Source organism: Dendropsophus ebraccatus, chromosome 1 (assembly GCF_027789765.1).
Source record: "Dendropsophus ebraccatus isolate aDenEbr1 chromosome 1, aDenEbr1.pat, whole genome shotgun sequence".
Lineage (NCBI taxonomy): Eukaryota > Metazoa > Chordata > Amphibia > Anura > Hylidae > Dendropsophus > Dendropsophus ebraccatus.
Genome location: NC_091454.1, coordinates 142933628 through 142950089, shown reverse-complemented (window position 1 = coordinate 142950089; position 16462 = coordinate 142933628). Strand labels below are relative to the sequence as shown.

Below are 16462 nucleotides of genomic sequence, written 5' to 3'. Positions count from 1 at the left end.
GTCTGGGCAACATGCCAAAAGTCTGTACAGAAGACTATATAACTATATAAAGATGACTATATAACTATATAAAGGGGTTGTCTGGGACTTTCAATAAACTAACATTGCATTAACTTCTGTGGGTGTTGTAAGTTCTACATACACTATTTATTTATAGCACCTTTTTGTGTTCTCAGGTTCAGTCACATGACCACTCTGAAAGTGATTTGTTTACTTACTGTGATGTCATGTTAAATATCTGTTTCCTGTTCCTTTCACTTAACATGATGACAGGTGGAGTGATCAGGCAGGTGGGGCAGGTGTCCCTCCCATGGGATGGCTGGAATTCCACACCGATTTTAGCTCTGCCCATGTAGGTGGAGCTAATATTGGAGCTCAGTAGCAGCTGAAGTAGAAATGGCAGCATGACATGGAGCAGAGCAGGGGCTGATAGCTACCTTCTTTGAGACCAACACTACAAGACACAAGACTAACCACTGTGCCATACACAGGATAGTTATCAGCCCCTGCTCTACTCCATGTCATGCTGATCTTGTCAAGGAACAGGAAACAGATATTGAACATGACATTGCAGGAAGTAATGAAATCACAAGCATAGTGATCATGTGACTGAGCCTGAGAACACAAGAGGAGCTAGAAATAAAGAATGAAAGTGTATATAGAACATACAATGCTAGTTTATTAAAAAGTCCTGGACAACTCCTTTAAGAATGAAAACTTTTACAAAGCATTTGATCTTATGATTTTTTTTATGTAAGAAACAAAAACTTTTAACATAATAACAGAGCAAGTGGGTAGAACTGAAAGCCTGTAGCATGCCAATTGCTCCTGCCAATGGGAATGAGGAATATAATGCGGTATATATAGAAAATGTACACTTGTTTTCCTTATTAATATTAATATATTCACAAGATGTGTTACCTTAGCATCAGCACTGCTATGGAGAGCAACTTTTTTAACTTCATGTCTACCATCTTCTTTCTTCTGAAAGACTTTAAGACTCTGGTCCTAAATACAAAAAATGCAAATTAAGTAAAATCACTCACTTTGTATAAGCAGAGAGCTCCTGAATCAGTGGCTGGTGGGCATGGAGAGAGGCATGGCACTTGGTCAACTGGATAGCAGGGAATGGTTACATTACACAATGAAAATGCTACATCATTATAATCAGATTCTCCGTCACTAGTTTATGTTGAACTTGTCACCTGGAAATTCGGTAACAAAGTGCTGGCAATGTTACATAGTTCTTGTGGAAAGCGTAAACATATTACTTTTCATTTAGCTGTCTGTGACTAATTTCTGTGAGCTAATGATCTATCTTGTCTACCAACTGTAGTGGAATAGCAGGAGATTCTTGGAACAAATTTCCAGCAGATGTGGTTGGTAAATACTCAATAACTGAATTTAAATACATCTAGAACAAACATAAAGCTATTCTAACACAAAAATAAAGAACATAATCTAAGCGTGTGAACATAGCCTAAGAGTGTATGGTGTTTAATTTATAAAAATTTGTATGGGTTAAACCTGTACTCACAAATTTTGGTGTTTGTGAGATTGTGGCTCATCTGCATGTAAACAAGCTCTCATTCAATGTCAACAAACAGATCTCACAGAAAATAGTGAGGAATCCATGTCATAAATGTGCAAGTTATTGACAGTTTACTTTAAAGAATCACCAGTAATATAAGCAGTAAGTAGCAACTGAAAAACTTCTTAGAGAGTTACTTACATTCAATAAAAATTTAAATTATTCAAACACACCTATTAAATCTCTCTGAATGTTTACATACCTTCACAAAGAGAGTCAGTATATTTTCTTCCACTGTTGGTGGTTGAAAAAAATCTTCAAAAGAATAATCCCAATCTATACTTCTGTGTCCCAAGATCTCTACTTCTTTAACACTCATAATTCTCCTGTTTATAAGAACAGAAACATACAAATATTAAATTCACATTGAGCTTGTACAGATCTATCCATCTATCTTGTCAGCAACTGCTGGATTCTGGCCCACAGCAGTGCTTCCCCAGCTGCACAAATCTATGATTTAGCACAAACTGACTTACTTTATGCTTATTTTAATGTTATTTTGGTTTTAGGAGACAAATTATTATCTAGATACACAGAAACAGCTTTGAGTTTAAACTCAAATTCTTTTCAGTTTTACCTTAAAAAAACAGATCTCCCATTCACTTTAATTGGAGATGTTTAGAGATGAGCGAACCTGGAGCATGCTCGAGTCCATCCGAACCTGAACTTTCGGCATTTGATTAGCGGTGGCTGCTGAAGTTGGATAAGACCCTAAGGCTATGTGGAAATCATGGATATAGTCATTGGCTGTATCCACGTTTTCCAGACAACCTTAGAACTTTATCCAAGTTCAGCAGCCCCAGCTAATCAAATACCGAACGTTCGGGTTCGGATCGACTCGAACCCGGTTCGCTCATCTCTAGAGATGTTGCTACAATTGAAAACAGGAGTTTGATAACAGACCCTGCTGCGCTAACCATGACTGTGAGAAAGGCAAGACAAGGCAAAGGCAAGGGCAAGGCTTTCTGTACAAACCTCAAATAGTAAGACGTACAGATTGTGTACTGACCTTCTGCATTTACATGCAGCTTTATCTGCGCTCTCTTATTTTGTGTATAATTAAAGGTACATCTGATACAAATAAATACAGGGGCTAACAATGCAATAGACCATTTAGCATAAGAAATATATATGTGGTATCCATCGGATAACCTTGGGAAGCTCCACTCTATAGGGAGCTCAGCAGGAGAAATGGAAGGCACACTACAGGGCCAAACTACCCTGTTATCCTAGGGAAGCTTTGATGATCTAACTGTTCATACAGGGCATGCATCTATCCAGTATTCTACTGTATGCCACTATGGCTAAAGCAATCATTGGAAGTATATGTTGATAATCCTCCTGACTGAATTCATACTGTGTTTTTGCAGTCTGTTTAACCTATACGTTTTATGAAAACAAAAAAGGTGCAAAAAACGGATGCAATTGTGTGCAATCTGTTTGGATTCATTTTTGCATTGACTTCCATTATTTAAAAAAAAATTTTGGATCAAAATGGATGCTTTTTTTTTAGCATACACAAAAACGTGGTTGACCATGTTTTTGTGTACATTAAAGGTAACTATTTAAAAACGCAAATATTGAACAGGCTGCAAAAATGCCTTACACCTGTGATTTAAGGCTAAAACGCAATGTGAAGAATGCTATTACAATTATTACAATTTTTGCAAACAATCTAAACCTGCAACCTAAAAAAGAAAGCTTTGAATGAAAAATTATCCACAGTAATTCCCTAATGGCACAGAAAGCTATTTCATGAATCAGAAGCTAGTGGTAGCACAATCTACTGGAAGATATTTTACATAAGATTTCATTAGATACATTATCACTTTGGCTATAGGTTCACTTGGATTAGTACCCCCACCCTGAGCCCGGTGGTAAATGGCAATCCAGCTTTAAGACAAACCTGTTGGTGACCACAAGGTTGGCTTTGTTACTCCTACTTAAAGTGCAGCTGTATCTGTAGATTTCTCCATCCAGTTTTTTAAGATTTGAATTCTACAACATAAAAATAACAATACTGATTACATCTATTACATGACACAAGTCTAATACACAAACCTTTTTGTGGCACAAGATGTGCCTACAAATATGGAGAAAGATGGTTGAAGAAGATTATTTACCTATAGCCACAAACCTACATTGAGTACACAACTCTCCAAGGCAGGGCCAGCTCCAGGTTTTTGCGGGCCCTTGGGCGACAGAGCCTCGATGGGCCCCTCATCCACACACTATGCACAATCACTTGAAACACCACTTGTGTACACAAACACTCATTACCCACACAGACACTGACTGGCGGACACTGACTGACTGACACTGATTGATTGACAATGACTTAGGGCCCTATTTCACCAGACGATTATCAGATTCAGATTATCGTTAAATCGTTCGAATCTAAACGATAATTATTTGGTTGAAATGCAGTTAACGATTAACGACCGAACGAGATAACGTTGATCGCTTTATAAGACCTGGACCTATTTTTATTGTTGCTCGTTCACAAATCATTCGCATTGAATAAGGAGTCATTCGGTCGTTCCCGGTAGATACGAACGCAATTGCGAATAAATAGCGAAGAAAAAACGATCGTAAATACGATAAGTAACGATTATCGTTCCATGGAAATGAGTGAACGTTTTCAGGTCTTTCGCAATAGTGGTCGTTTGAGATTGTTAACCGTTAACGATTATGCAAAAGATAATCGTCTGGTGGAATAGGGCGCTAATTGCCACTGATTGATTGACAACGAGTGACTGACTTACATGCAGAACTTACAGCTCAGTCTTCTGCCTCTCTGTCAGACTGATCTGTACACTATAGGGTTGAGGATCTTCGGTTCATGTGATCAGGTCCTTCACCCTTTTCTCTCATTGTGCAGGTCCTGCTGCTTTCACCTGTGTCTTTTGATGTTCAGCCTGCACAGTTAGGGGGCTGAACATCAGAGCACTAAGCCCTGGCACTTGCTCGGGTAAGCCCTGTGCTAATTCCGGCCCTGCTCCAAGGGCACATTGGGGTCTACAAAGGACTAGGACAGTGGTGCTTAAATCCTGCTCTATTCCTATGCAGGTGAACCGGGATATCAGCTAATTTACCACAGCATTGTAACTATTTATAATTGTAAGGTTTTAGGTTAAGTGCAGGATTGTAGGATTTTTCCCTTTCCAAAAACATTGTCAGGCAAGTCTGATGGTAGCCTAATGAAAATGTATAATGTTATTGATAACACAGATCATGTCTGGCAATGGTGGTGAGGTGAAAACATGTTACATCTAACTATCAGCTGGTTAGATGAATCTAACCTGCTGATATCTCCCTGAAGCACATGGGAAGTTTATTACCTTCATCCTTGGTGCATTTTCTGTGCAACTTGAAGTTAAAGAGACTCTGTCAGCAGGTTTAGGCTGTCCTGTTTATGGGGAGCATAAACTAGTGACAGTGAAGCTAAGCAGAATGATGTATCACTCATATTGTTCTGTGCAGCTGATCCAGAGATATCCTTCTGAATAACATGGATAATAAGTAATCCTCTCCATTACGTGCACAGAAGTCCTCAATATTCATGAGAAGAGGAAAACTCTGCCAACCATGCTATGTATAGTATGGACAGTTAACTGTCAATCAGCAGCTAGAGGGCGGGGGTAGGGGGTATGGCAAGAATCCTATTCTCCTGCATATTAGGAGTAAGGCCCCGTTCCCACTGAGCAAAGCTAGCGGAATTCCGCGACGGAATTGTCCGCCGCGGAATGCCGTTAGCCTCCCGCTCATAATGGGACTCTATGAGAGGCGCGCGCTCCTGCCCTGTCCGCGCTGAAGAATGAACATGTTCATTCTTCAGCGCGTACAGAGCAGCAGCGCGCGCCTCCCATAGACTCCCATTATGAGCGGGAGGCTAACGGCATTCCGCGGCGGACAATTCCGTCGCGGAATTCCGCTAGCTTTGCTCAGTGGGAACGGGGCCTAAGGCTGAACAGAATAATGTAAGTAATACACCAATGTGTTCAGCATTTCTGTCACTAGTTTATGCTTCCCTTATTTAAGGTGGCATAAACCTGCGCTTTGCTTATATTCATTCTTTCTTAGTAATCCAAATTATAAAACTAAATTTGACATGTGCACAGTCGGGCGGTTGGCCTTTTTTTTTTTTTTTTTTTAATATTATGCTCCTGATACATATAGAACATATAGAGCCTCCACTTGAGACAAACTTGTCTTGGGAGTGACAGCCCATTCAGCCAATCACTGGCCCTGGGGTTGTCTCATCTCAGATTGGCTGAGCGGGCGGTCACTCCCGGGAGGAGTTTGTCTTGGAAGTAAAGCCTCTGCAGTCAGCAGGGGACACCAGCGACACCAGGGGTGCTAATGATGTAATATTTCTGTTAGTAAATATGGATACAACATATACTATCAAAGTATTAAATGCTGAAAGTGTTTAATGAAAGCACCTTCTCAAAATAGCCTAAAAAGTAGTTGTCAAAACCAATAATTAGCAATATTTTTCTAGATAAGAAAACATAATCTGCATATTGTTGAGGTAGGGTAAAAACATAAAGAAGTCAAAGTCTATATTAGTCAAAGAAGAAGGAAATATAAAAAGTAAAGGTCAGACACTTTGTTTATTGCTCCTTTCAGAGATGCAAGACAAATTTCTAATATAGCCATTACCATAAACATAAGGTATGACAGTACACAGATACATAAAAAGTTACATTGTTACAAATAACATACTCACAATTGTTATCTTGTATTTATAGGTTGACATAAATATAAATTATAATAATTTAAAAAAGGGAAATCACTTGGTCATGGTAATTGGTCCTTTTTTACCTGTATATATACATATATTAGTTTCTAACAAAGTTAATGTAGGAACAAACATGAAATATGAATATTTGGAACAAGACTATAATCTAAAAGAGAAGGTTCAGAGAAAAAAAGAATGTATTTTTTTTTAAATTACTATATAGAATTTTTTAGTAGCCTACAAAAAAAAAAAATGGCTGGGAAACCTATTTACCTACATGGTGCTACTGCCCTGTAAGCATCTGAGCAACTGTTTGCTGTTATTCTCAGACTACATATGCAATATAACTTCATACAGACTATTAATTGGGTTGATTATCTATTGTGCTTTTATGCTAAACCAGCAGTAGTAAATTGTAATATATTCCTTCTTTGTTAGGTTATGCTATAGCGCACTAAATATATTAAAAGAACAGATGATCTGTAAAGGCAACACTTGTCAATGCCTTACACATTGTATACATGAAATCCTGTAAACTAAGCTGACCACAGTCATTAACATTTCCCCCGGATACCGTGTAAATTCTAATACCTCTAACAACTATTTCTTACAATATGAACTAGTTTTGTTAGAAGAAATTGTCTGACTCCTGGGAACTATTGAGCATTTACTGTATCTGGGACGGTAGCTATCACTGTAACATTTATTACTATTGATCAGCATTCTATTATAAGATTAGGTTTCCAATATTTGGTACTATCCTTTAAAAGAGGTTTTCAGGTTATATGTAAATAAAGCTTAAAGTGTACTTGTCATAATATACATTAAAAAAAAATTAAAAAAGCAAATATATATAGTTAATGTCTGCCTTGTGTGTGCTGTCCATTTTGATTTTAATAGCATCACCTTTAGTGCCCCATTGTGCTGCTCGTGCGTCTGCATTTCACAGACAGTGAGCTGACATTTTTGTTATAAATGATATTTGCCTTAAAGTGACACTGTCACCCCCTTTTTGCATTCTGACTTCTCTACACGAGTTTTAAAGGTAAATTTAACAGTTTAGGTAATAAGGTAAGTTTAGCTTATTTTATATCATACGTCATGGTACTTGTTCAAGTAAAAAGTGATCTTTTATCAACTGCAGATGTGGGCTTCATGGCAACAGCGCCACTTAGACACACCCACAGTTTCAAAGTTGTTCCCGCCCCTCCATGACGTCATAGGTACATAGGCCCTGCACCCTAATATACTTTGTGTTTCACTTCCTCAGATTTTATGACTGGTGTCAGAGAATGAGAATGCTGGCTTGCATTTGTAGACTGTAACCCTGTTCACAGCGGATACAACTGTATCTAGTTTTGTGAGCTAAATACGTCAGTAGCTACATAACTGTTCTCTAAAATGTATGTGTGTATTTACTATCACAGTCATATTGCGATAAGGCCACGATTTGTGAATAAACCCTGTCAGACTGGAGTTCAGGCTGTTTAGGCATGACATGCTATGTACTGATTTGTTGCCTCTAAACATTAGCATAAATGCTCTCATTTACCGAACACAAACACTCTTAATAAGCGTGCGGAATTTAAATACAAAGCATTGTATACCTTTATATAATATAATACAGTGATTTTCAACCAGTGTGCCGTGGCACACTAGTGTGCCGTGACACATGGTCGGGTGTGCCGCGGGGAAAGTTCCCCAAACTATGGTGCCCCTGTGAAACAGAAGAAAACAATGGGGGAGAGAAACCTGGGGATGGGGGAGAAGCAGGGGGGAGAGAAGTTTGGTGGAGAGACGCAGGGGGGAGAGAAGTATGGTGGAGAGAAGCACAGGAGAGAAGCATGGGGAAGAGAAGCACAGGAGAGAAGCATGGGGAAGAGAAGCACAGGAGAGAAGCATGGGGGAGCACAGGAGAGAAGCATGGGGGAGAGAAGCATGGGGGAGAAAAGGATGGGGGAGAAAAGCATGGGGGAGAGAAGCATGGGGGAGAGAAGCACAGGAGAGAAGCAGGGGGGAGAGAAGCACAGGAGAGAAGCAGGGGAGAGAGAAGCACAGGAGAGAAGCATGGGGGAGAGAAGCACAGGAGAGAAGCAGGGTGGAGAAGTATGGTGGAGAGAAGCACAGGAGAGAAGCAGGGGGGAGAAGTATGGTGGAGAGAAGCACAGGAGAGAAGCACGGGGGAGAAGTATGGTAGAGAGAAGCACGGGGGAGAAGCACAGGGGGGAGAAGAAAACAGGCCCAGGTTTCACACTGAGTATAAATACATTTAGAATCTATATTATTAACTATATGTATAATATGTACTGTTTTAGTGTCATTTTGTGCCATTTTGGTTGGTGGTGTGCCCCGGGATTTTTTAAGTATAAAAAGTGTGCCGCGGCTCAAAAAAGGTTGAAAATCACTGATATAATATATTATGAAGCTTTATTGTCTGAATACCCTTTTAAGGACATTATTCTCTCTATATACCAATCAATTAAACTATAAAGTCTCAGAACACCCTTTTATTTCAGAAATAAAAGGGAAAATGACATATCTGAATACCCCAATATATCTGAACACAGAGCTGAAAGCGCTGGATCCAACTGTTATGAATTTTTGATAACTTTTAAACCACAAGACATATTGCAAACGTGATTTTGGCAATGGATTTCTGAGACAATCCTGGTCTTCTTTGATATACTACATGACCAACTTGCAACTGGATAAACTTGCCCTTGATCCAAGATGGTGGGCATGTACTGGACACAGCCTAAAAAATAGGCCCTCTCACCTATTACTTGCTGGGGTATTGTAATTGTAATTGGGTATTGTATATGTAATTTTCTCTTTTGTTTGATAATAAAAGGTGTCTTGAGACTTTTGACTTATCCTGTATATCAAGAAATAAGTTTATCATGATTTTAACAATTAATTTTACACTTTTTAAAAGATTCCTCACTTAATTTATAACAATCCCAAGAATGCCAATAAAAAGAAATTGCCATCTGGAGTACATAAACCACCACAAAGCATAAAAAGAGCAGCACATCTAAATATAAATTTGTGCTTTAAGACAGTATGTTGGTGACTTCAAGTAAAATAAAAAATAAACTCATAGGGGGAGATTTATCAAACTGGTGTAAAGTGAAACTGGCTCAGTTGCCCCTAGCAACCAATCAGATCCCAACTTTCATTCCTCACTGATCCTTTGAAAAATGAATGGTGGAATCTGATTGGTTGCTAAGGGCAACTGAGCCAATTCTACTTTATATCAATTTGATGAATCTCCCCCATAAGCTCAATAGCTGTAGCCCAGAGACTGTTTCCATGCACAAACATTTAGGTAGTTCCTGAGCTCTACAAGAAAGAAATCTGTAATGGGTGGCAGCACTCACTGGGTTTAAACACAATAGGCACTTTCTTATTTCATAGTACAGCAAAATATACTGTATTTACCAAATGTCAGATATAATTATAAGACAATATTATATTTAAGACAATATTATAATTATAAGCCTAAAAAGAAAGCTCCGCTTAAATTATTACTTGTATGAAAGTATGTTTACCATGTAGAAGTAGGTTTTTACCTACTAAGAAACATCATCTTGATGGTAATATTTTATACTTTGAAATATTCTAAGGTTGTAAAAAACAAGGTGAACGTCTACAATGAATAAGTGTAGATAAAAAGTAGTCTAGTCTAGTAATGGCTTACAAAATTCAGTCAAAAGTCCATGATTAATCCATGATTGGTAGGGGTCCAACTGCTGTGACACCCATTGATCACTGGAACAAAGGGACAGAAGTTGTTGGCCAATACTTTGTTCCTTCGCTTCTGTCTGTCTTTCCAAAGTATGGACACCATCAAGGTTTTTTCCTGAATGCACTCGGCTTTCTCACAAAAGTCAGGCAGAACAGAAAGGACAAAGTGCTTAGCCAAGCACTTCTATCCCTTTATTCTAGCAATTGTGTCAGGTCCCAGCAGCCAGACCCCAATGATCACAACTGCTAACAAAAGTTGAATAAAAGTTTAAGTACACTTTAATGTTCCTATGATATATGAAAATATCAACTTTATTAACTTACTACTATACTATTAGGTGCCACTGAAAATACCACTTCTTAGTTATTTTCTACAGCATAGTGGTGGGGCTTAGAGGCAATATTTCATAAAAACCACCTTTTCTCTCATGTAAAGTAGTAGTAATACAGGCTATCCATTTATGTAAATGCTCGCACTGTAATAGAAAAACACAGCAAATCTTCCACTGCAGGGGTCATTAAAGGGAATGTGTCACCTAAATCTCCTTTTACTGATTAGAGTCAGATACTAAAACTTGTTCTTTTTATCTAATCTGTTTCTATTTTCTATTATTTTTTATTTTTTTTATTTCACCTTTGTATATTGTTATGGGGGCTGCCATATTGCCTGGACTGCTCTTAATGGCATTTAATGACATGCTTTATAGAAAGACTCATGGACATACACAACAATACACAGAGTCTGTCCCCTTAAGATGAATGTGAAACATTGCTGAGCGTACTCTGTAAACTCTGCAAGATTTCAGGATTAATATGATAATATAGATTATAAGAAAATTAGAAAAAAAGTCACCAAGAATTCTTTAAAAATACATTTAACATAAAAACATAATTTAACCCTTTAAGGACATGGCCCATTTTCGTTTTTACGTTTTCGGTTTTTCCTCCTTGTGTTTAAAAGGTCATAGCACTTGCATTTTTCCACTTAGAAACCCACATGACCCCTTATTTTTTGCTTCACTAATTGTACTTTGCAATTACAGGCTGAATTTTTGCATAAAGTACACTGCGAAACCAGAAAAAAATTCAAAGTGTGGTGAAATTGAAAAAAAAAACGCATTTCTTTTATTTGGGGGAAATGTGTTTTTACGCCATTCGCCCTGTGGTAAAACTGACTTGTTATGCATGTTCCTCAAGTCGTTACGATTAAAACGATATATAACATGTATAACTTATATTGTATCTGATGGCCTGTAAAAAATTCAAACCGTTGTTAACCAATATACGTGCCTTAAAATCGCTCCATTCCCAGGCTTATAGCACTTTTATCCTTTGGTCTATGGGGCTGTGCGAGGTGTCATTTTTTGCGCCATGATGTGATCTTTCTATCGGTACCTTGATTGCGCATATACGACTTTTTGATCGCTTTATATTACATTTTTTCTGGATTTGATGCGACCAAAAATGCGCAATTTTGCACTTTGGGATTTTTTTGCGCTGACGCCGTTTACCGTACGAGATCAGGAATGTGATTAATTAATAGTTCGGGCGATTACGCACGCGGCGATAGCAAACATGTTTATTTATTTATTTATTTGTTTACTTTTATTTAAAACCTGGGAAAAGGGGGGTGATTCAGACTTTTATTAGGGGAGGGGGCTTTTTACTATTAACAACACTTTTTTTTTTTTTTTTTTACACATATACTAGAAGCCCCTTTAGGGGACTTCTAGTATATACACTGTGATCTCTCATTGAGATCTCTGCAGCATAGATATGCTGCAGAGATCCATGAGATCGGCACTCGTTTGCTTTCGGCTGCTGCAGCCGAAAACGAACGAGTGCCGAGCCGAGGACGGCGCCATCTTGGACGCGTCCCCGGCCGGCATCAGTAACGGAGATCGCTCCTCCGGGATAAGGTCCCGGAGGAGCGATCTCCCCCACTAGACACCAGGGAAACGTTGCCTCCGGTAATCGGAGGCAGCTGTCAACTTTGACAGCTGCCTCCGATTAGCTAATTAGCGGGCACGGCGATCAGACCGTGCCCGCTAATAGCGGCGGTCCCGGGCTACTCGCGGCACCCGGGATCGCGGCACTTCAAAGCGGGGCCGCCGCGCGGCCCCGCTTTGAAGTGCAAGTGAGGACATATGACGTAGGGGTACGTCATATGTCCTTAAGAGGTTAAAGGGGTATTCCCCCCAAAATTATTTTTGCATTAATATGTTGCCCACCCGTAGCTTTCCATCTTTCCAATATCAATGTATTAAGGATTCTGCACAGTTTTGCTGTTATCGAGCTGCATTCACCCCCACCAAACACATAGAATCATCAGACCTCAGTCCAACCTGACACGCTCCCTGCTCCTGGCCCCGACCCTCCGAGACGGCATCACGTGTCCTCAGTCCCAGCATAGTGAAGTGACTGAGAACACTGATGGGGTGGCTGCTGTTTGAGAGGGAGAAAGTGATCAGCGCAGCTGTCACTGTCACCCTCTCTAACAGCAGCCACCCGGTCACCCCCAGCCCAGAGCTCACCCCCTGTGTCCAGAGCCTCCCGGCGCACCGTCCAGCACTCACCCGCAGCACACAGCCCCCCACTGCCCCACAACCAACCACCCCCCTATAACCCATGGCATCCCTCACTCACCCGCGGCATAGCCTCCGCACTCACCCGCAGCACCCCGCGTCAAGCTCCGCCCCCGCAATCGCCCGCGTCAAGCTCCGCCGCCACGATCGTCCGCGACAAGCTCCGCCCCTCACGATCGCCCGCGGCAAGCTCCGCCCCTCACGATCGCCCGCGGCAAGCCCAACCCCTCCACCACACGATCACCAAGTGGCACTTCGTGGCTGATCACGAAGGGGGGGTGGCACCACCTTCACCCGCGGCACTCACCATCTCAGCTCTGCCACTCGGTCAGTGCCATCTCAGCTCTGCTACACCTTCCCCCCAACTTAGCTCTGCTACACTGTCCCCCCAACTCAGCTCTGCAACACCACCCTCCCCAACTCAGCTCTGCTACACAGTCATCCCCAACTCAGCTCTGCTACACCGTCACCCCCAACTCAGCTCTGCTACACCGTCACCGCCAACTCAGCTCTGCTACACCGTCATCCCCAACTCAGCTCTGCTACACTGTCACTTCCAACTCAGCTTTGCTACACCACCATCTCAGCATCGCTACACTGTCATCCCCAACTCAGCTCTGCTACACCGTCACCGCCAACTCAGCTCTGCTACACTGTCCTCCCCAACTCAGCTCTGTTACACTGTCATCCCCAACTCAGCTCTGCTACATTGTCATCCCCAACTCAGCTCTGCTACACCGTCACTTCCAACTCAGCTTTGCTACACCGACACCGCCATCTCAGCTCTGCTACACTGTCATCATCTCCTTCATTGTCTCAGCTCTGCTACTTCACCATCATCAGGCAGAAGCATTGCATGATGGGAAATGTAGTTTCCTATCTTGGATATAGATCGGCTTTTAGAAAAACTTGTAACTCAGGATCGGCAGCAGCTAGAAAGATGGGAGATGTCTCAAAATACTCAGGAGGACTTGGTGAGTAAGGCCAGCTAGGTTTGGGAGCATTACATTTTTTTAGCTCTTGGGGGGAATACCCCTTTAAGCAATAAGTCATTTTCTGATGTCACTTTCCCTTTAAAAACTTGCTGCCCAGCCCCTTTCTATGAAGAAATGTGTTTTCTTAGTGAGATAGGCCCCTGTAACCCTATTTTCAATTAAAAGAAAAAAAACAACAGTGTAATTAATCATGGAGACCATGAAAAGAGCTAAGGAGGTCTAAGAGCTTTCATTAATACCAGAAAGGGAACACAGATCAAGACATCAAATACAATATCAAAAAGGCACATAAAACAATAAGTCTATTCCAACCAAGAGTTAGTAAAATGAAATGGCACAGGTAATATGCAACTGCCTACAAACCCATCTTAGGTTATTCTGTACATGCTACATAGGAACGATAATATTTATCAGTCTTGAAACAAATTTGTCATGTAATATAGATGTACAAGCTGAAGGAGGTAATGGAGTTTGAGAAAAGGAGTATTTCTTGGCATTTGTATCTTAATTATAAGGTTCAGAATGAAGATAAGAAAAATATGTTTTACTCTCCTTCATTCCAATTCTTGCTGCATGGAAGGAGAGAAAAAGAAAGAACATAGAAAAGAAAGTTAGAAAATATTTAGCTTATAAAGAGCAGGACATAATACACCTTCAGTCGTAGTACTAAAAGAATAAATTTGGATGTATTGTATGCACTTAAAGAGAACCAATCACTGAGATTTTCCAGGTAACGCTACTAGCAGCACCAGGAAGATGTGCCAAAACTCTCATTTATAGGCTATGATCACACACTGTGCTAAGAACGGCCGTTGTTGCTCTGAAAATTGCATTAATTTCAATTTACAACAGCCGGAAATAATCAACATGTCAATTATTTCCACGGCTGCACCAAACAATGGCCGTAGTGCATGCTGTGGGCATTGTTGAATTGCCAGCTGTGTTTACTGCAGCAACAGAAAACTACAGACGTTGTTTTAAATGACAACTACGGCCGTAGTTTTCCGTTTTTCTTTACGCTGTGTGAACATAGCCTCTGCCTGTCAGCGCGCTCTGCAAGATACAGTGACGGCCCAGATAGACAGATAGAGTGACGTGACGGCCCAGATGACTAGTTCCCAGCTTTCTGCTTGTCTCGTGCACCGGAATAAAAGACTTCGTTTCAGCAGCTAAAGGTTTAACAGAAGACACAGATTACATGGTAGGGGAGCATATTGGCACATCTTTAAGATGCTGCTATTAGTGTTACACAGAAAATCTAAGTGATTGGTTTGCTTTAAAGCATTATAGTCATTTGAAGTAACTTATGACATGTCATGTCAGGATGCTTGACAAAGACCCCTGGGGGTTTAAATGTTGCTCTGTACTCGGATATGCAATAGTGCCTTGATGTTATTTTACTTCCTTTGGATGCTGCCAGTACTTTGGGGGATGGCAGAATTTTCCGGCAAATACCATTGAGTCTATGGAACAGGAGGAATGTCAAGCGGTGGTCACCCGGCGGAATTTGCTTGAAGTCTCCACGGAAATTCCACAGTGTGCACGTGCCCTAACAGGAGGAAACTAGTCAGTCTGTTCACTCGAGAAAGCTCCACAGAGACTTACCTCAAATAGGTTCTGACCCTGAGCTTCACTTTCACTGTAAGGTCTGATGATCCCGTCTTCATGAATAAAACGGGGAGGGCGAAGTGGAGATACATCTTCTGTAGATTCCGCTACCCTGAAGTGGTAAAAAAAAAAAAAATTTTTGTGAGAGTCTAGGAGCCAACCTTTTTAAATATATTATCCATATTATACATTTATATTATGAATTATATTAAAGCGGCACTATCAGCAGGTTCTGCCGAGAGAACCTGCTGATATGCCGCAAGAGCCCTTTACCTTAGAAGTTGATAGCAGTTAGAAACGCTCCTCTCCGCCTCTGCAATCTTCCTAAAATCGCTAATTGCCCCTTTGCAAATTAGGGTGTGAAGAGCATTTGAATTGTCGCCTGAGTTCGGGAGCACCACTCCGTCCCGCCCAGTCCGCCCCCTCCAGTCCAGTTCACCTAGCACAGCCTCCGCCCGTCCAGTCCACCCCCATCTGTACTGCCCCTTCCCCTCCAGTCTAGCTCGCCCAGGCAGCCTCCCCCCGTCCCCCCTCCCATGCCGTATGACAGCCGTTCAGGACCCCAGGACAGTGGGATGCTCACTGCTATAGTTTGCAGATAGCAGGAGTGTGATCAGCGCTGGGAGCCTGGATAAGGCTGGATGGTAAAGCTCAGCCCAGACTCTCAGCGCCGATCGCATTCTTGCTACAGTAGGGTGCTCACTGCTATAGTTTGCAGATAGCAGGAGTGTGATCAGCGCTCGGAGCCTGGGTTGAGCTGGATGGAAAAACTCAGCCCAGACTCCCAGCGCCGATCACGTTCTTGCTATTTGCAAACTATAGCAGTGAGCAGCATACTTTCCTGGGCTCCTGAACGGCAGAATAGTGTCCCCACACTGTCCCGGGCTGGGAGCAGGCTGTCAGCTCAGCAGCATGGGAGGGGGCGGGCCGAGCTGGTGGGACAATGCGGGGGACACTCTTCTGCCGTTCAGGAGCCCAGGAAAGTATGCTGCTCACTGCTATAGTTTGCAAATAGCAAGAACGTGATCGGCGCTGGGAGTCTGGGCTGAGTTTTTCCATCCAGCTCAACCCAGGCTCCCAGCGCTGATCACACTCCTGCTATCTGCAAACTATAGCAGTGAGAACCCTACTGTCCTGGGGTCCTGAATGGCTGTCATACGGCATGGGAGGGGGCGGGCTAAGTGGGACGGAA

At 41.5% G+C, this 16462-nt stretch overlaps 1 protein-coding gene across 2 annotated transcripts in view; it reads right to left on the bottom strand.

Moving 5' to 3' along the window:
* VPS13C (vacuolar protein sorting 13 homolog C) overlaps positions 1-16462 on the bottom strand; it is a 212683-nt gene that overhangs the window by 936 nt on the left and 195285 nt on the right. For both annotated transcript variants that reach the window (XM_069980827.1, XM_069980821.1), the window contains 4 exons: positions 15268-15382; positions 3498-3589; positions 1794-1917; positions 922-1008 (listed from right to left, as the gene is read on the bottom strand). In XM_069980827.1, the coding sequence (XP_069836928.1) occupies positions 922-1008; positions 1794-1917; positions 3498-3589; positions 15268-15382 (418 nt within the window). The remainder of the gene's footprint in view (positions 1-921; positions 1009-1793; positions 1918-3497; positions 3590-15267; positions 15383-16462) is intronic.